The sequence below is a fragment of the Taeniopygia guttata genome, chromosome 5 (genome assembly GCF_048771995.1).
Source record: "Taeniopygia guttata chromosome 5, bTaeGut7.mat, whole genome shotgun sequence".
NCBI lineage: Eukaryota > Metazoa > Chordata > Aves > Passeriformes > Estrildidae > Taeniopygia > Taeniopygia guttata.
The window spans coordinates 33,663,989-33,683,821 of NC_133030.1; the positions used below are offsets into that span (position 1 = coordinate 33,663,989).

General features: G+C 35.7%; 2 protein-coding genes across 5 annotated transcripts in view; one reads left to right on the forward strand and one right to left on the reverse strand.

Moving 5' to 3' along the window:
• Positions 1 to 19,155, reverse strand: part of CHRM5 (cholinergic receptor muscarinic 5) — a 47,125-nt gene extending 27,970 nt beyond the window's left edge. Inside the window, exons 1-2 of one of the 4 annotated variants that reach the window (XM_072930147.1) lie at positions 17,058 to 19,155; positions 14,247 to 14,331 (exon numbers count right to left, since the gene is read on the reverse strand). The gene's annotated coding sequence lies outside the window, so the exon portion shown is untranslated. The remainder of the gene's footprint in view (positions 1 to 14,246; positions 14,332 to 17,057) is intronic. The other 3 variants (XM_030274532.4, XM_030274531.4, XM_030274533.4) reach the window with 3 other exon arrangements.
• AVEN (apoptosis and caspase activation inhibitor) overlaps positions 1 to 19,833 on the forward strand; it is an 81,762-nt gene that overhangs the window by 17,644 nt on the left and 44,285 nt on the right. Inside the window, exon 2 of the mRNA XM_030274534.4 lies at positions 2,341 to 2,521. Coding sequence (XP_030130394.3) covers positions 2,341 to 2,521 — 181 coding nt within the window. The remainder of the gene's footprint in view (positions 1 to 2,340; positions 2,522 to 19,833) is intronic.

Below are 19,833 nucleotides of genomic sequence, written 5' to 3' on the forward strand. Positions count from 1 at the left end.
TGGTTTTGTCAGCTGGGTTTTTGCATGCTTTCCACACTTTGAAAATTTTAATGAAATGTGCAAATGGTGCTGCATTACTATCTGGAACTGAGGCACAGCAGATAGATGCTATACCTCCTGTGGTATCATGTTGTGTTAGAACATTGAGCAGTAACATGGAGATAGTTTAATACTATTTAAAGGCCTATGTTTTTCTCCTTATGTGAGTAATACTTTTTAAAGGTTATATCTGAGTTGGCTTCTAGAATTTGTTAAAGCTTGTATCTTTTGTTATTTGACAATGTGGCAAGAGGGTAGTTTATTTCATTACACATAGGACAGATGTTTGCTCTGTACCAGTTAAGACTCATTTTCAGTAAGGTGAGGTGACAGTGTTTGTAGCATATGGTGTAGCTGAATAGGCAGCTAAGAGAAAAGTGATTAAGTTGTATGTTTCTGGGGTTGTTACTTGGTAGCTGTCTTGTGAGATGGTAGAAGCAAACTATTTTCTGAAGTTTCACTGATAAATTTTTTAATTAATTTGAAAATTTTAACACATCTTTAAATTGATTGGATGTTGACTATTAAATTGTGATTATTTGCAGTTTTGTTTTGTAGCTTGGTGGTGTATCACGTAAGATTTTCCATTAAATATTTATTGGACATGGAAGCAGGTTTTTATTTGAAGTTCAGTTGTTTTAACAGTAAGCCTCAGGACAGTACTTGGGAAACCAGGTTGCACAGCTGCTGTTAATACTCCTGAGAATTTGTGGCTTATTCTTGAAGTTAACTATTTCACTTCTAAGAAGTGAAATTTTCTTGAGGTGCACTGTATAGAAAAGCTAATAACAGAAAGTGAAAAAGAATTTAGTCTGGTTTAAGAGAAAACATTTGTATCCATACTAGTTTACTGGAAGCTTGTTGAACTATGGAAGTGGTACTCCTGGGTTTTTTATGTTTACAGGAGTTTTTTATGTTTAAAGGAGTGAATTCTTCAAACAGGTTTATAAGAAGTAATTATCTATAATGTCATAGTTGCTTAAGATAATTCTGATTTTTTCTTAAAAGTAAAGTACAAAATTGATCTATCTTTGTAGCACAGTTCTTGCTTTGTGAATTGTATCAGCTCTAAGTTATTTTGGGCACTGAATCTCACTAGGTTTGCTGGATTATAGCAAATCATTAATTTCATAAAAGAAGAACAGAGAAGAAATAAGTTGATTTTTTAAAATGTAAATGGATTTGGCCTTTGTTGTATGAAAATTATAGCTCTGCCTCATTTCCCAGTAATGTAGTTGTTACTTCATCCACTTCCTCATATAACCAACTGTTTACTTACAACACCATTTTAGTGTATTTATCTGATGAATGCAAAGAAAGACAATTTACCTGAAAATTGCACAGAACCAGTGAGAATGCACAGGATATTTTCCTTTTTGTCATCTGCTTGACACCTGAGAATGTGTTTGTGTAATTGTGACAGATTTAATCTCTTGCCTGTTGACTGCTCCTCCCTCCAGGAAGCAAATATTTATTTTTGTGAAGCAACAGTCATTTCAGCTAAAACCTAAGCTCTGGGAAAGCTGCATTATAGAAAATTCAAGATAGGGGAGAGTTTTCCACATCTGTTGAGTACTTGTGGCAAATGCCTATTTTGCTTGTATCTTAAGTTGACTCTGCAATGAATTCTCCTTTTGTCTCTAGGACTTTTTAAGAGGTTAAAATTAGTAGATTGACCGATAGCAGTGTGTTTAATTTTTTTCATGTCTATTTTCATAAAATAGCTTTCATGAAGGAAATGAAATTTGATTAATTGTTCCTTTTTACTTGACTCTATAGTCACTTATAATGGAAATTCTTACATAAATCACCATTTTCAAAATGTTTTTCTGCAGAATGTGTCTTTTCTTATTCCACTCTACAAACATTGTTTTTTTCGGTTAATATCTGTATCACTGCAACACTTGGACAAAGACGCTTGGTTTCAATTCTTAATTCTGCTCCGTATCCATTGCTCTCAGAAGAGAAGGCTTTTTTTTGAAGTCATTATGTTTTAAGAAGGCTATTTTGAAGTCATTATGGATTTTCAGAATAGGAGGGAAGGTAGTGAAACATGTATCAGTGTCACTGCTTGATCCCCTGTAGGAGCTGAAGCTTTACTCAGTGCTTTTAGTTACATTCTTGATGAATTACATACAGTTCACAAAGATCATACCACCTAAAATGTATGTGGGGATCCAGTTGGATTTGTCTTCCTGGATTTTATTTCTGTGGTTGGTATTGTTTGTATAAATGATTGTATAAATACAAAACAAAATGCTGTTAAGTTGCAATGGCTTAACCGTCCATTAAATATCACAGGTAGAGGAGGATGATGATACCGAATCACGACATGAAGAAGAAAAGGAAGAAGTGAGATGTTATTCAAGAAGAAAGGTATTTTCTAACTGGAGCCGCTATGAGGATACAGAAAAAGAGGGACAGAGTGAAGCTGGGGAGTCACAGAGAGGATCAGACTTCAGTGTTTTGCTTAGCTCAGCAGGTAAGCATTTTCCAATCCGTAGGGGTTTTTTTGTTTTTCATTTTGAGAGATGGTTCCTTTTCTGGCTGTTGTCCTTGATGATGAAACTCCACCCTAGAATACCATTCCTATCTGCCTCAGGAAGTCTGCCATTTATGTATTTAAGAGTGTTGAAAGTCTCCATGGGTGCAGCCTCATAGCATACAGGCTGCACTGAGCTGTGACAGATGGGGAGTAAGAGAGGGATGCTGGCTAGTGCATTTATAGCCTTCTGGTGAAAAGATGGGTCCGAGTGTGTGTAGCATCCAGTAACATTGAGCTTATTCCTGCTGATCTTGGTGATTGGGTTGCTTTCCAGGAAACAAAAAAAGTTTGCTGGTATGACTAAGCATAACAAACCGTCATGCAGCTGCTTGCCCTTGTTTGTTTCAACAGAAATTTGGGATCAGCACTGTAGAGATGTGTGCATGAATAGCAAGTGTTGCTCTTCTTGAAAATAACGGCCAGTTGTTGTCCTCTGTTCAGAGGAGATAATAAAGGAGGAGGTGGAGGGACATTCTATACTAGATCCTGGGGTTATTCAGCCATACATTTATACTATAGGGTTGTTACACTAAAAACAGTTACCTAAAATTATTTTAGAAACTCTTGATGTGCCATTGTGTTGGAATACCATTCAGTAAAAAGCTGCAAACAACATATTATGGCAGTTTTTGTAGTACCTTGGAAATTCTGCAATCTCTCAAATCTAAATAATTGGATTTTTCAGTCACAGCTTGGTAGGGTAAGTTAGAAATTAGCTACACTAAATAAACAAAGAACAGAGATTTGTTTCTTTGTGCAAGAACCAATTTCTGAAGTTCTGTTTCACATGAACATTGTAAAGTTGGGCCTAAGCTGTCAGGTTTTAATCACAGAATCATGAAATGTGTATTAACTTCTCTGAATCTTGTGTTGCATAGCAAACAGTGCTGGAGTCAAGGCACATAATATGAATCTCAGAAATGTGTATCTAACAGAGTCTGAGAAGCAAAGTAGATAAAGTAATTCAAAACTTTTTAAATCAAGTGACCTGTCCTTAGCTGCCATGTCTCCATGGTTCAGCTTTTTAATAACGTTAGTAACTCAATAGTTAGCCTTCAGAATGTCTTTAAAATGTTCTGAAGAATAGTACTTTTGAGCTGAGGATATAACAAAATATGCTTTAGCTCTACTAATTTGTATTTTTCATGAGTTATACTTCAACACATTTATTACCGCCCCATTTATTTTGCTCTTTAGATTCTCTTAATGCCTCAAATTATGATATTGAAAGGTAGTATTCATATATTCATCCTATTTCTTAATTCTAAATCTTTGATTTAGAGAGTGCTTTATTTTAGGATATATTGTTACTGTTCTCTAGAGTGAAATAAATCAGTAAGAAACTGCAGTGGAATAAAGTACTTTCTTTAGGAGGAAGAAAAAAGTACCTTCTGAACAATAATGCAAATTTCTTGAGCGACATAAAGAAGCAGTTTTTGTCAGCAGTGTTCTTTCAAGCATCCAGTTCTAGTCTCCATCATGAACCGGATTTCCATTTTCTCTCCACATTCTCTGTCAGTATCCCCAAAATTCTTCTCAAATTTCCCAGCAATATCAAGGGACAGACCCTTGTTTTCAACTGTGTTAGGGATATCACCATAGGTGAGGCTGCAAAATATGCAGGGTGACAATTTGTGGTCAGGGTTCTACCTAAAGCCTGTTAGACACAGACTTCTCCTACAGTGGAAAGTCTGACTCTCACTCAAAACTGAAAGTAGGGGGAAACTTAATTCAGTTGCCTTGCACATTGGGATGGCATGCAGAAGACCAGTGAGGAGGTAGTGTGGTGACTGGTTGTTAAGCTTCAGCAGATCTTGTAAAAATTAGGTACAAACTCAGATTTCTAGCAGCTTGTAGTGGCTAAGTCAGGTCAGATTTTTCACAAAATGCGCAGAGCGTACCCGTTTCATGCGAAGTCATTGTGCAGTCTGACTTCAAGTTACTGATTCAGGCCAGGAAAGTGGTTACAGTTTCTCAAGTGTTTTCACACAAGAATGTTTGTCATTCTCTGGGTTCCTTTACACGGTGCTGGTAAGGGGAGGATAAGGAAAAGCCACCTGAAGCAGACAATAGATCATGAAAATTTCATATTGAATAGTTAAAAAGGCAGCTGAAAATAGTCATAAGAACTGCCAGGTGTCTTTGGTAACAGTTGATGTCACTGGCCTGATGGAGCTTCTTTGTTAGGGCTTATTATATTTCTGTGTAAAATAGGTGACTGGGTTCAGCTTAAGTTTTTAAGTGTGTTTCTCTTTTTCAGCTTTTAAAAATGTATTTATTTTAAATTATCTTGAATATAGCAAACTTTTCTGTGTTGCTTTTTTCTAGCTGATATAAAATACAAGTCCCATTGTTAAGCCTTCAGGGAATGAGCCTTGAATCAATTTTGTAAAAATGCTGTTGAAGCGTAAAGAGCAAAAGGAGTGGAAGTGATAGGATAACCTTACTTTGCGATGTTTGAAATGTTTGAAGAGCTGCCCTCATTATTTGACAGATGAGGGTTAAGTCACCAACAGTAAACTTAAGTTGTTCATCAGATTTTTGGCGGTGAATAGATTCTTTAAAAATATATTTTAAAAATACCATTATAGAGCTGATCAAAATGTATCCAGGCACTTGATTAATTTTCTTTACATGTGGTAGGCATTAGCAGTAAACCAGCCAAAAATTGCCAACATACATGCCTCAATAACAATACTTGGGTTGCAAGATGATATTTATCAAGATGAAAAAATATAATTTTAGACATGAATTTTTTCAGCTTTAGTTTTTTAGACCATGGCTGAATAATTCTGGTGTATTAAAGATTAAGGTGAAAAAATGCTGTGCAGTTCAAATAAAACTGGGAGAATGGTTTTGATATTGTAATAATACATATAGTTTATAATAATAATACATATAATTTCTGTAGGTACCCAGCAGTTAGATACAATATAAAATGCAGAAGAAAAATCAAAAGAACAATCACTGGAGCATAATAGTAATGAACCATAGGTATAAGAATTTTGAGGTGATGGTTACATTCCCTTCCCTAAACACTTGCTCTGTTTTTTTAACCTCTTTCTTTTGGGTCTTTGTTTAATTTTGATATGTCTCTTGTAATACATTGCTGCATTTTTTTCATTTGCATGGTCAGTACATGCTTGAGAATTCGAAGTACACAATAGGCCTTTGGCCATCTTGAAAAACCGAAACAGATAAACTTGTGAAGCAAGGCTTGCATTAAAAGTAGGTTTTCCTTTAATTCTTCTATTTCAAGTAGAGAGTTTTCCAAGTGTTTTGAAAAAAGAAAAATTTGAGTGAAGAGTAAATAAGTTTTCTTTTTTTAATGGTAATTGTGTTTAAGCAAAAATAATGGCAATAGCAGGGAATAGTTCAAGTACTAAAAAAGAATCCTTTGAGTTTTAAAATTATAGAGAATAGCTGAAAATTTGGTTTCTTTACAGAAATCATTGGTGATTTGGATTACTGTATGTATCAGAGTCCCATTTTTCAGTGGTTCTTGCTTGACACCTCAGCTACTTCTTGGCCAGAAATTGGCCAAGTTCAACTTATGCAAAACTTCCATATTCTTATTGTTCCCCAAGGGACATGACCTCTGTGTGGAACATAGAAATATTGGTTACTTATTATCACTTATCATCAGCTTTAAGATACAGGTGCCTGGTTGCTGATCTTGAAATGTGATTGCACTATTGCACTAAAGGTTGGTAACAGGTCAGGTAAATATTCTTAGTTTGTGTGCTCCTGACATAAATAGGTAGGGCATGTGCTTTACTTGCATCTTTCTTTATGGTCTCTGTTTTTCACTACCTCATTCTCTAAACAGTCTCTGAGTTTCCATGACTTGCTCTCCTATCCTACTTTTCCTTCTAGCCCCGTTTCAGCGCATCAGAACTTTCATTTCCTTTTTGATGGTCCTCTGGTAGATAACATTTCCCATCTGTGGAGGGTTCATATCCAAGTGGTATCATTTCCACTTGCACATGTTTTATTTGAGGCAGGGCAGTCTGCAACTTTGGACTTGTTATTAGACCTAAGAGATACTTCTTTTGGCTTATGTGCCTGTAGGTAGCTGAAATTAACAAAAAAAAAATAGTCTCTTCTGTACTCCTTTTCTTCTCCCAAACAAACAGAAAAAAACCTTCCACAATAAAGATTTGCATTGAAATCACAGGACTTGGCATCAGTGAAAGCTGGTTCTCCCATCTGCTCAGTGCTTCTTCCTAAACTGTTCCTAACATTACAGAAATTCATCTTTTTTTTTTTCCTAATCAGAAAAGCCAAGCTGTCTTTTTTTTTTTTTTTGTCTGAACTAAAAATAAGACATGCCAGATTTTAAGTATTAATTACATTTTCTTGGTAAATGTGTTTTCCTGTAATAGGTAGTCTGTGTTCATTATATATACTTTCATATCTGTGCCTTTTTCCCTCCTAAGTTTTATGTAAAATATAACCAAAACTATGATTGAAGTGTGGAAGTGTAATGTGACTCCATGATTTGAATATAAATGTGGGATAAGATGTCTTCATTTTAACATTCTGATATCTTAGAACTATGTGGCTTTACATATCAGTGGTAGTACTGTATAATTACTGGTAAGTAATTATGGTACTGGTTTCAGTATTTCAGAGAAATGTGGATACTTTATGATTTAGAATTGAATAGAGCAAGATTCACAGATTAAAAGGGTTAAATTTTGTCCCATTAAAATCAGTGTGGTAAGCTTTTCCCCATTCTTTTAATTTTTCACAGCTTGAGTGCAGTCATTTATTTGTGAAGTTCCAGATTTATGGATTTAAAAGGTTTTCTGACCAATATCGTTCTCTAACACTGGGTCCTTAATCTTTTGCTGCTACTTTATATTGATGGTAATTCTACTGAATTGCGTTGTTTTGGTTATGAGATCACAAATTAATTTGTTTAAAGGGGGAGCAATTTGTCCTTATTCATATCTTGCTGTTCTCATGTACACTACTTGAATTTCTAGGCTTTAGATGTAGATAAAAATGTCTATTCACTTGATTCACTGTTCCTGTAGTTTAATAATGTCCTTTGTTTTTATAAAGTCCCAAAAACTGTTCTGCCTGACTAGGCCTCATCTTGGTCATCTGTGTTTCTGCTGCATCATCTCTGAAATTTCTGCCACTGAAATCCCTTAACCAAAACTGAATTACTCTAACTCTTCTATTCAGATGGTACATTTCTTATTCCAGAATCCTTTTCCAAAGTTCAGTGTGTTATTGCCATGACATTCTTGTTCACTTTCTCCTACTTTTGCTGCTTTTTATTTATTTTGTTCCATTCACTACTTTGATTTTTTAAAAAAACTTTTTGATTTTCATTAGTACTGCATATTAATTTGATTGTATAGGAAGATGGTTCTTTTTAGTACTTAAAAGGTTTTTTTTTTCCCTGAAACAGCTTATTTTTTGTCTAGATTTGAGTAATTTTCCTGAAGAATGTCAAAGGCATAATGAGCCTTGCCAAAGCTTATTGTTAAAACAAGAGTTGTATTAACTGTCTATTCCAGCCTCAAAGGAATTCTTTACATCCCTTTGTAGTCCTTTTTTGCAAACCAAGCCCTTGTGTGTATAAAATTGTGAACTAAAAACTCTTTTAATAAAAGTCATGTTTGAGGATCAGAATAGGATGCAAGTGGGCAAGAATTATATTTTCTTTGATTCTGACTAATTTTCAACCTTTACTGGAAAGTGAATCAGATGACCTTCCTTTGACAATACACACTCATTGTCTGAGTTTATAAAGTATGGTATTTCTGAATATGCTGCAGGTAATTTGTGTTGTAAAAGTGATCATACTCTCTTTACTTCTTTTTATACTGTTGACTGGAAAGAGCCTGTGATAATATGGGTTAAATGCATGTGCTTCAATATACAGAAAATGTGTCACTGAAAATTGTATATCAGCTTGCTACGAAATAAAAGGGAGCAAGGTGGAAGAACTATTTCAAGATATGAATGATATAAAGTCATGATATAATTATATTGATTTTTGTGTCATAAAGGCTAGTGGCCATAATTGCAGATATTTATAGCAATGAAATTTTCATTCAAGACACTTGGTTAACCTTCTGCTGGGAAAATGCTGGCAGAATGGAAGTTTTGGAAAGCCAAGTGTTATAAATTGTCAGTTCACTGGTAATAGGAGGCAATCTGAGTTAGATTTTTTTGAATAAATAAAGTGCTAGGGGTGTAAAAGTAACAGCTCCAGACAGCAAGTCTATACAATTTGTATGATTCAGCTAAAGATACTGTCTTTGCTGTGTTATCTGTAACCTTTCCAATGCCCAAGGAAATACACCAAAATGGTTTCTAATGGGAAACAGTACTTTCCCCCTGCCTTCCTTACAATAGAGCCTTGTTAGTTTGGTTTTTAAGCTTTCTGGGTGTGCTTAATGTTTTAAAAGTCAAGGCAGAGGATAGAAAGAAGTTAAAATTTGGCATAACAGAATTTGAAATCACTTTAAATTTTGTTTCTGCCCTTGATGATAAACTAAGGTCATCTCCCCTCTTCTGAAGGAAAAAGTTTGAAAGACACTTTAGTGATATTATGGATTTTGGCCCATCACAGATATGGATCTCATTGCCGGATTTGGCTACATGAATGGTGCAAAAGAGTTGGCAGGAACATGAAATGGAACAGCTGGCTTCAAGATGAGAACGGAAAGATCTTGCAGAATCAGTAAAATACTAGAATTGCTATTGATAATAGTAAAGGTGGTAACATGCATGTGCATTGGGTTAAGTTGGATTAAATCCAGACGCCTACTTCTGATTCATTTTAATGTACATTTGCAGTTAGAATATTGACAACAAGTAAATTTTCTAATGCAAGTAAGAGTCTACAGCCTTTCTTGCTTTAAATTTTCTTTTGTATAACTTCACATGATTCTGTCTGCCAAACTCAACAACAAAAAAACCCTAGTGATTATTTGTGTTTAGTGCCTGTTTTTATCTGTTTTAGTATATGTGAACCTTCTTTTGTCTGTTCATTTATTAATAGAAGAGCACTTTGTTATTTTGGGGGTTTCTATTTGCAATTTTTTCTACTGTAAAATATTTTAACATGCTACGATTTTCTACTGCTGCAGTGACTATATGAACCTGAGGAAGTGAACTGTAGAACCCATTTGGGAAGCAAAATAGAGAGTATGAATTAAAGACCTGTTTATACAAACTTGCTCAGTAGGGGAAAAGAACATTTATGGTCCAAATTTTAGCATGAATTAAAAAAACCCTCTGTTCTGACAGCTGTGCACAACTAAAATTAGAAATTATTCCATTTCCTTCTCTCCTTGCAAGATGTTTTTAAAACATATATAATTTAATTGTTAATGAAATAATATTTGCCATTATCTGCTTTTAGATGTTAGAGATAAAATACTGCCAAACATCAAATATAGTTCCTTCATTTTTTAACTTGCAAAACATGTGAAATAGCAAGCATAATTTAAAAAAGATCAGTTTCAGTAAAGTTTGGGAGGGAAGGGAAGGACGAGGAAACAACTTGCTGTTGTTTCATTCTCCAGCTCAAATTCCTTACAGACTTGAAAGATAGTGGGCAAGGTTCTCTCAAATCTTAAATGAAAGGCTAACCCCAGCATAGCCAGTAAAATGTAAAGCCAAGGAAATCCTTTGTGATTGGATGAACTTTACTGAATAACATGAGCAATCATCAAAGGAAGTTGTGAACTACTTAGTGTTTGACTTGAGGCACATCTCTTGGTAGAGGTATTGTGAAAAGTTCTTGTCAGTCTTGATTTAAACATGTCTGCTTTGACTTTGACATGGCTTTTGACATGTGTCCCATAGCATCCTCAGAGTTAAGCTCGGGAAGTGCAGGCTGGATGAGTGAGTGGATTGAGAACTGGCAGGATGGCAGACCTTGGAGGGTTGTGATCAGTGCCACAGAGTCTGGTTAGTGGTCTGTAGCTGGCATTGCATCTCAGGGCTCGGTACTGATCAATGACCTGCATAAGGGACAGAGTACCAAACTGAGGAGTGACCAATACCCCAGAGTGCTGTGGTGCCATCCAGCGTGACCTGGACAGGCTTGAGAGTTGGGCAGAGAGGAACCTTTTGAAATTCAACAAAGGTAAGTGTAGGATCTGCAGTAGGGGAAGAATAGCCCCATGGCCCAGCCCAGACTGAGGGCTGAGCTGCTGGGAAGCAGCTCTGTGGAGAAGGGCCTGGAGTCCTGGTGGACACCAAACTGTCCCTGAGCCAGCAGTGTGTCCTTGTGCCAGGAGGGCCCATGGGATCCTGAGCTGCATTAGGAAGAGCACGGCCAGCAGGGCAGGGGAGGGGATCCTGCCCCTCTGCTCAGCCCTGGTGAGCCTCACCTGCAGTGCTGTGTCCAGTTCTGGGCTCCTCAGGATGAGAGAGACAGGGAGCTCCTGGAGCAGGTCCAGTGAAGGGGCAGCAAGACAACATCTCCTATAGAAAAGGCTGAGGGAGTTGGACGTGTTTGGCCTGCAAAAGAGATGACTGAGAGGAGACCTCATCAGTGCATATGAAAATATCTGAAGGACAAGTGACAAGAGGAGGGGGCCAGACTCTTTTTAAGTGGTGTCCATTGACAAGAGCAGGGGCAACAGGTATAAACTGAAACACAGGAAGTTTCATCTGAATATGAGAAAAACCTGTTTCAAGTGTGCCAGGACACTGGAACTGTTGCTTAGAGAGACTGTGGAGTCTCCCTTCTCTGGAGATATTCGAAACGTGCCTGGACCAGTTCCTGTGCAACCCATTTTAGGTGAATCTTGTTTAGCAGGGAGGTTGCACTAGGTGATCTCCAGAGATGCTTTTCAACCTCAACCATTCTGTGATTCTGTGAATTTCAATGGTGGAGAATCATGTAAAGCTCTTGCATTGATCTGATTTATTGTTACGTTCACTTTTAAAAGTGTGTATCTTATTTCTCCTCTAATTCCATGTAGCCTGAGGACTGCAGAGTGTTGCAAGAAAAAAGCCCACAAAAATGACAGATTAAATTCTCAGCAGATGAAGATTAAGGGAAGTACAGTATGTGTGTGTGTGCATTTAAACAGTCCCTATACATTTAAAGTCATCTGAGATGATTGTTATTCCTCCTTAGTTGAAAGTAAGTGAACTGCAGAAATTGGGAAAAAGAAATTGGGAAAAAAACAGAGACGAAAACAGAAAATACATCATGGTGTCACCATATAAATCAGCGACACAGGCACATTGGGTAGCTTTTTGCACTTTGGATCCCAGAAGCTCCACAAGGAAACAGTAGTATTGAGAAGATACAGCAAAGGCCAGCAGGGCAGCCAACAGAATGGAAGAATTTACATATAAGTCATGGCTAAGGATGGTATGAGTAGAGTAAAATAGAGGTTTTCAACTGCAAAGACAGATGAGAAAAGTATGCCATAGCCCTCTGTGAAATCATGGAATGATTAGTACGATAAATAAATTGTTATTGTCTCTTAGTGTATTGTCTGTTAGTGGAAGAAGTAGGAAATATTAGATGGAACTATCTTTGGAACTATCTGGCAGCAAATTCAAAGCAAAAGTATTTTTTGATGTAACTCATAATTAAATATGGGAATTTGTCACAGGATCTTGTGGAAACTGAAACTCTTTGCTGGTTCAAAAACAGCTGGAAAAATACTTTGAGGGTTGTTTTATAAATAAGACATTATCTCAGGCTCAAAAAAAATCCCTGAACTGCAAATAACTAGAGGCAGGCAGAATAATTCTGAGGAAGTATTCCTGTGTGTGTACCCTAGACTCATGCTCTTCGTTATTGTGCAGAATTTGGGGCTGTAGGGAACTTCTGGTGACCTTTCCCAAGAGATGTGCTTCTTTCTTCCCTGTTTATAAGCTACAGAATCACTAAATTAATCTTTAAAGTTTGAGATGGTGTCAGTTCAAAATGGTTGGAAGGTATTGAGGTCCCATAAAGAATTCACTTTTCTGTAATTTTAAGATTTTTAGCACACCTGCTGGTTTCACCACTGGTTGATATATAACTATATAGCAGAGGAATAGCAGGCTGAATTCCTTGTAAAGCATTGATAGTGTCATTGAGGCAGGCTATACAAATAGGTATTTTTAATGTCTCATAGTTTCAGGAATATCGAATAGCACTAGGGAATGTCTTTCTAGAAGTGAAAAAATGCTGTCAAATGGAACTATTTAGGTAACTATAGATCTATGAATTTTAAATCAGTTCTGGGGATAAAAAGAACGGAAAAGCTGATACAGGTTTGTTTAATTGAGATTTAAAGTGTGGAGGCAGCCCTTGTGGGATCTAAAAGTTGGTCCAGGACCAGGTATCACAAACAAAGGGGAATGAGCTGAGCAGATGTCTGTGAGGCTCTTGGGCTGCAGGTTGAGTTGCCGGGAACACACAGCTGCATCTGCTGTAACAAGGCTTCCTTTTATGCAGATGCTGCTCTATATCAGACCCTTCCCAAAGCAGTTTATATCTGCCAGTTTTAAATGTTTGTAAAAAATATAAATATATATATGTATATATATACACCAGTATATGAAAGTATGTAGGTCCTTGTGCTTCTCTTTTAAATCAGAGTTTGTACTTATAGAGGCCCAAATGTCTGCTCTGTGCATTGTCACCTGTAGCCATATACTGGTTTTGTGTGAACTGGCTCTGCTTATTTATTCAAAAAAACCCCAAACAAACAAGCCCCCAAAACAAACCCCTCCAACCAACCAAAAACACCAAACAAACAAACAACAACAACAAAAAAATCACAACAACAACAAAAAGCCCTAAAAGCATCAACTCTCTATATATGAATACATATGAAAAAAACCACGTTAATATACATGAAAAAAATATATATGAATATAAACAATATCAGTCAGGTTGGCTTTTTGAAATATAGCTCCTTCCACCTGGAAAGAGCTGCATTCCACTTGCATATTACCCTCATGTATTTATAGTGCAAATTATTTGAAGTGTTTTAGTGCCTTTTTTCTCATTAGAGTAATTTTTGGAGTCAGGGGATTATTTAATTAAGGGCTTGAGAGAGATGTAAATGGCCATGGTGAATTTTGTGTTACTTTATAACTCAAGGTGGAATAGACTTACTGCTTCAGTGATTTAACTATAGGAGCATAAGTTCTGGATTTCGCTCCTTACTTTCTATTAGCTTATATAACTTCTTTTAATAAGAGGATGGAAGTGTAAATGTACCTTATGTTTTACCTGTAACATAGTGGTCTGGATAGATGTGAAAGTGAATGCAGAAGATACGCCAACAGCTCAGCAAGATGTGTATCTCCAAGTCTGAGATCGTATTTGTGGATTTCTTTTAGCTGATAACTAAGTTGGTACTTTTGGTTTGTGTCTAATTCACATGATTTTTAAAAGACTTATTTAACCACACCTTACCACTTTAATATTTGTTACTTGTTTAATTATTTGGGAAGGGGGTCCCGTATGTATGGACCACATATGCCATTTTGCTAAGCAGATGTGCTCTCTTTGGGCAATTGCCTGTTGTTATTTTGTGGTGTGGTTTATTCATTTAATATATACAAACAACTCAATACAGAGTGGAAATGAAAAGATATCCTTGTCAGATGCTTAGTGAACCTTAAACAACTGATTATGATAAAAGTGGAAAAATAAATATTGACTTACTGCTTTCAGGTGATATTACATAACTACACATTTTGGAAAACACTTCTTGACTCTTGGGCACCCAATCTGATTCTTAGAGATGGTCCTGTAAATGGGAAGTAGTTTGACTCAATGATCCTTGTGGGTTCCTTCCAACTCAGCATATTCTGTGATTCTTTGATATTTATTTCTGGATTCATGGAAGGTTAAGTTTTGGAACTAACGATAAACTGTTCATTTAGTTTACATCTGAATACATCTGAATTCTTTGAGAGAGAAGTAATGCACTTAAAATAAAAATAGCATTTATCTTGTTCACTTAAATATTAATGAATACATCTGAAAAAATCCACCTTTTAAAATTATTGCATATTGAAAAAAATATTAGTTGTATCCAGTTCTTCTTCCTACAAGTAAGCTTTGCATTTGTTCTTAGCCCTCTCATATTTTTGACGGAGTTTTAAAAGCCTTAAGTGCAGTTCTCAATTCAGAAGTTTCTAAAACACAGGCTTTTCAGTAAACCTTTTGAGATCTTTGAATAATCACCTGATTTTTCTTAAATGAGGATGTTGCTTAGCTGGCATGTTTAGAGTTTGGAGTGGTGTTTTTTGAGGGAGGGGTTTGTTTGTTTTGTTTTATTTTTAAGCCCTGATAAGCGGTATCAAAAGAGAAGGCAAAAAACTCAGAAAACATTCAACTTAAAACTTCTAGTATAACAAAACTTCACTCTTTGGTGAAACAAAGGGTGAATTCCAATTATTTTTTCTCTTTTTTTAATATCCAACTCTGAAACTCATCTAGCAGATAGAAAGCTGTCTTCTGAAGTCAGCTGACAGAAGCTGTATTGCATTTGTTGCTTTTTGCAATTGTTGAGTTAGAACAAGCTTTGATGGTTCAAGTTATGGAAATCATGAACTGGTTCTATTGAAGGTTACAGCCATATTATTTTCGTTTATATTGTACAGAGCCTACTTCCTCACTTATGATTTTTTTCCTGGTGTGTTGGATGTGAGACAAATTATCAGTGCATGTTGTACAGGAGTGTGAGGAGGCAGGAGGAATTCTTACTGGATCAGGGAGATATGTGAAGTGAGACATGGGAAAAAATAATTGAGAGAAAAAGGACAGAAACAGGGGAAATACAGAGAGTGCTGGAACCTGTCAGCAACAAAATGGCTGAGTTATGGGTGCACTAGCAAAAGTTGCATCAATTTCTCATTAACTATAGCAAATGGGAAAATGGGAAAGGGTTAGAATAATAGCAATGTCTTTGCCTGTATTAAGCAGAAGACTTAAGTGTGTTTAGAGAAATGGGTTTTCGCCCCAGCCATAGCAGTGAAAAGTGTGACTAGTAGAACAAGTTTCAGATATATAAAGTATGCCACATTAATATGCATAAGATGACTCCTTACTTGCAGAAGTTGTTTCACATATCCTGCCATTATTTTGGGAGTATGTTGTTGACTCCTTATACTATGATGAGCCTTGTCTCATATCAACTTGAGTTTTTTAGTCTCATACTATTCTACCAGTCTTTGGCAAGTTCACTTTCCTAGCACTTGCTAGGATTCTTAAATACTTTGTACATAAATAAAGGGTTCATAATGGGTATTTGTGAATCACAAAGTAGCCTAAGCAAGCATCAGGCAGAGAGTTATTGTTTTAGTAAGTTAGCAAAGCATAAAAAGAAAAACAAAACCAAAGAGCTAAAGGTTATATTAAATAAGAATATAATATAATCAGATGTGCTAAATAGAAACAAGGAAAGTGATACAGAGAGAAGTAGAGGAGATATGTAAAGAAATGCTGGAAGAAATATTGAATCTTAAAAAATAGAAAAAAATTGTGCAAAAACAATAAAAGTAGCAGCAAAGATTAAGTTTTTCAAAGTTGCTACTGATTACAAAATTGACCAATGTGATAGTATAAATGGTATGTTAAATTATATAAAATTCTTACTGCTTTTTTAATTTCGAGGTTGTGGGAGTTTTTTGTCTCTGAGCAAATGTATCTTTCTCTATGACTTCTAAGTGTCATTTTTTTGATTAAAAGCACCTATATTAAAAGGTATAGTGTTCATTTGTCAAGCCTTAATAGATGGTAGAATCTCATTCTGAAATGTTTTACATGCTGTTTTCATGTAGAATTCATGTCTATGTGATTCATGTAAACGCTGTAAATGAGGGGAAAAAATGAGATGACCTGCACCTTCTTTTTTTATAGTTTAACTTTTAACTTGGGGACGGATGCCCAGTCTTCTTATTGACACTCTGTACACAGTACCTTGGGGTGCATTAACAAGGTGCTGTTTCCTCCCTGTGCTGTAGTTTACCTTTCATAAATAACTGATCAACACTTCTAGCTGTATTTAATATTCTTTTATATAAACAGAGATTTATTATTCTATAATAAAAGATATCCTCTTGCATCTGCTGCTGTGGTGCAAAATGTTGTTTGCTTTGCCAGATTAAATAGATAATGAAGTGCAGTAAACGTTTTGTGGTACAGAAGCATGGCTTTAAAAAAATTTCTTTCTTAAACAGTCATGTATGGAAATATGTATTAAAATATTTTGAAGGGTTTAAATCTTAGGAAATATTTCACTCTGGTATAAGTCAAGAGGTAATTTAAGAGTTTTTCCTTTGGATAACCTTAGCATCAGAAGAGAGATGTTATTTTTACAGTTTAGGAAATCTAAGAACATCAAATATCTGTCATTGAAAAATCTGAACTTCAGTATTAGTAAAAGAATTTTAAATTAATTGAGTTATTTTTAATAAATCAAAGTATATGTTGAAGTGATAAACAATCAAATATGAAATAAAAGCTTACCTAGGAGATACTTGACTGAAGCTTTGTCTGTGCTCTGTCGGAATATACTGAGAGTCACTCAGCAAATAGGAAGATTTTTTCTATTTGAAATGCATTGTGCACTTTCGTCTTGTGATTTCTTTTTCACGGCGTCTTCTTGTTCACTGCTGCTTTGCTCTTGTGGTATTGGTTTTTTCTAGTTTATTTCCAGGTATCTTCAATATCTGAGTTCTTCTACATTCAGGATTTTTGTTAATTCTGTCCTGATCAGGTAACAGAAAGGACCTGTGAACTTCACATCTTTCCCTCCCAACCAAAAAACATAAAAAAAGGGCAAATGCACCGACCCCAGTCAACTCAAGTATTCAGCACCCATCTAAAAAATCATTTAAGTATTTGCTATCCAGTGAATTCCATCTGTTTTCTGGTGCTATTCCAACACTGAAAAATTATTTCCCCTGACGTTTTGATAGCCTCCACATTTTAGATTTTTGTAGGAAATATACAGGATCGGTAGGCATCAGATCTTAACTTTTAATCCATGCAACATTATTCTGTGAAGAATGATGGTCTGCCTCTCTCAGCTCCTCATGCTTCTGTCAGACACAGATGTGAAATGCTGCTTTAGAGAGAGGGGAAAAAAAATCCTAACGGGTGTAGTGTTTTGTCATCTCTCAGGACAGTGAGCACGCGTGGCATCAATGAGTGGCAGATATGAGCTATTCAAGCCAGTCGCTGAACTGACAGGATGACACTTTCATGCATAATAGAACCATTAATTATTTCTTCTGATGGACGGCAGTGTGTACTAGAAGAAAAAAGCAGCAGAGGATAATACTAGGTTTCATAGGTTCTCTGTGTTTTAACAGCTTGTCATTAAGAAACAAACCAGGAAAAAACCTGCTGTTTTGGGATATGATCAGGTAAAACAGACCAGAGCTGTTTTGACAGGGTGGATGTCATTCATAGGGTTAAAAACTCCAGTCAGGTTAAGGTCTATTCAAAGCTCGCTTTTTATAAGAAAGATGTTCTAACGGATCTCCTTTAAAAATCATGGTTTGTGTTTTGCTTCATGTAGCTTTTTGTTTGGGGAGCCTGGGAGTTGTCTTGTAGGTTTTCATTTATAACTTAATTTATAGATTAAACCCACACATTTCTTTTTTTTTTTCCTCTGCAAAAGGAAACATTAACATTTAAAAAAAATGTTTTTCGAAGGATTCTCTGTATGAAGATTATCTTCAAACTCATTACACACTTTGTGTTACAGACACTCACAAATCCATTTCTAATTAATTTAGAAATTTAAATTCTGCAGTTTAATGTTGAGGAACTGCTCTCTCAAGGCTAATATGGAAAAAAATAATATGTTTTGAAGAACTCATTTCAGTGTAGCATAAGCCTTCATAAATATAAAGTATGATGGATAAAATCTTCATTCGCAGTATCAATGTTGTTAAGGGCAACGTATCATGATTGTGGGGAAAATAATGCGATGTTTCAAACTTTTCCTCAAAAGAGAGGTTTCTTTCCTCTCAGAATCTTCTTTAATGTAACTTTTCTTTTTAAATTTATTTCTTTTTTTGTCTTCTGTACCTTGAAGGTGAAGAAGAGATAAGATGATGACTTCTTTAAAACCAGGATATAAACCCCACCAAAAAGATAATGGGAGAAAGGGCTGCTTCTGCTGGTTTGTACTTGTGTACTCTAAGTATGAGGAACTTCTCTCATCCCTGAAAAGGAAAATTTATCTTCATCTTCCTTGTTATGGAATGATGAAGAGCATCTGGATAAACCTTTTTCTAGTTTATCCAGTCAAAAATCATGAGCACTGTTATGCCCTTATATCACATCAAATAACTTTTTGAATATTTTTGGTCTCTAGCTTGCATTCTATCTAGCTGCACATCGAATCCAAGCCTAGAAATATATGATAGCTGTAACTTTAAATCTAAGTTGTCAATTTTGTCTCTTTAGATAACAAGTCGAGTTGCCAAGGATACAATGGGTAGATGATATAAAGTCCATGCTGAAAGTACTGGAATGAGGCATACTTTCTGAAATAATATTAACACTTTCTCTCTCATGATTCCTCTCTTCACATATACAGTCTGTGCCTGGAGTTGGTGCCCAAGCTGAACTGCAAGTGTCCTTTTATTTCATAAAAGTGTTGATTCTTCTGAAAATCTCCCAAGTAACTGGAATCTGAGAAGGCACAACCTTTGTATTCTCAGATAATCTTTTGGGAGGCAAACACTAGCCTGGTCTGTTTCCTCCTTTGCAAATCCCAAAACAGAGGACTCAAATATCTACTCTGTGATTATCCTCTGAGGAAGTCCTGAAGAATAAAATAATTGATACATATATATATATATATATATATATGTGTGTGTGTGTGTGTGTGTATATCGATATAGATATATCCCACTTTTGTCCTCTCTTCAGGACAAGGTAAACTGAGCTATGTGTGTGTTAGTATCAAAAGTATTCTGCTGTCTCAAACCTGGAGATGAGAATTAGGGTAACTCTGATAAAGCAGCATGTTAAAATTTAGGGGAATGACAATAATTCTGACATCTTAATGTGCAACTTTAGTCTGGGATAAGACATGACTGGTATTAAGAATTCAAACACTGAAGATGAAGGTGCTTAAAATTTTCAACCTTGAATATAGCACAGAGATTTGTATTTTTAGTATGGTGTTCTGAAAATCTTTTCTATTTGGTCAATGCGCAACAGGAATAAGTTATATATAAGATGAATGACCAAAGTGGATATATAACATCTGTGGTGGAGAATG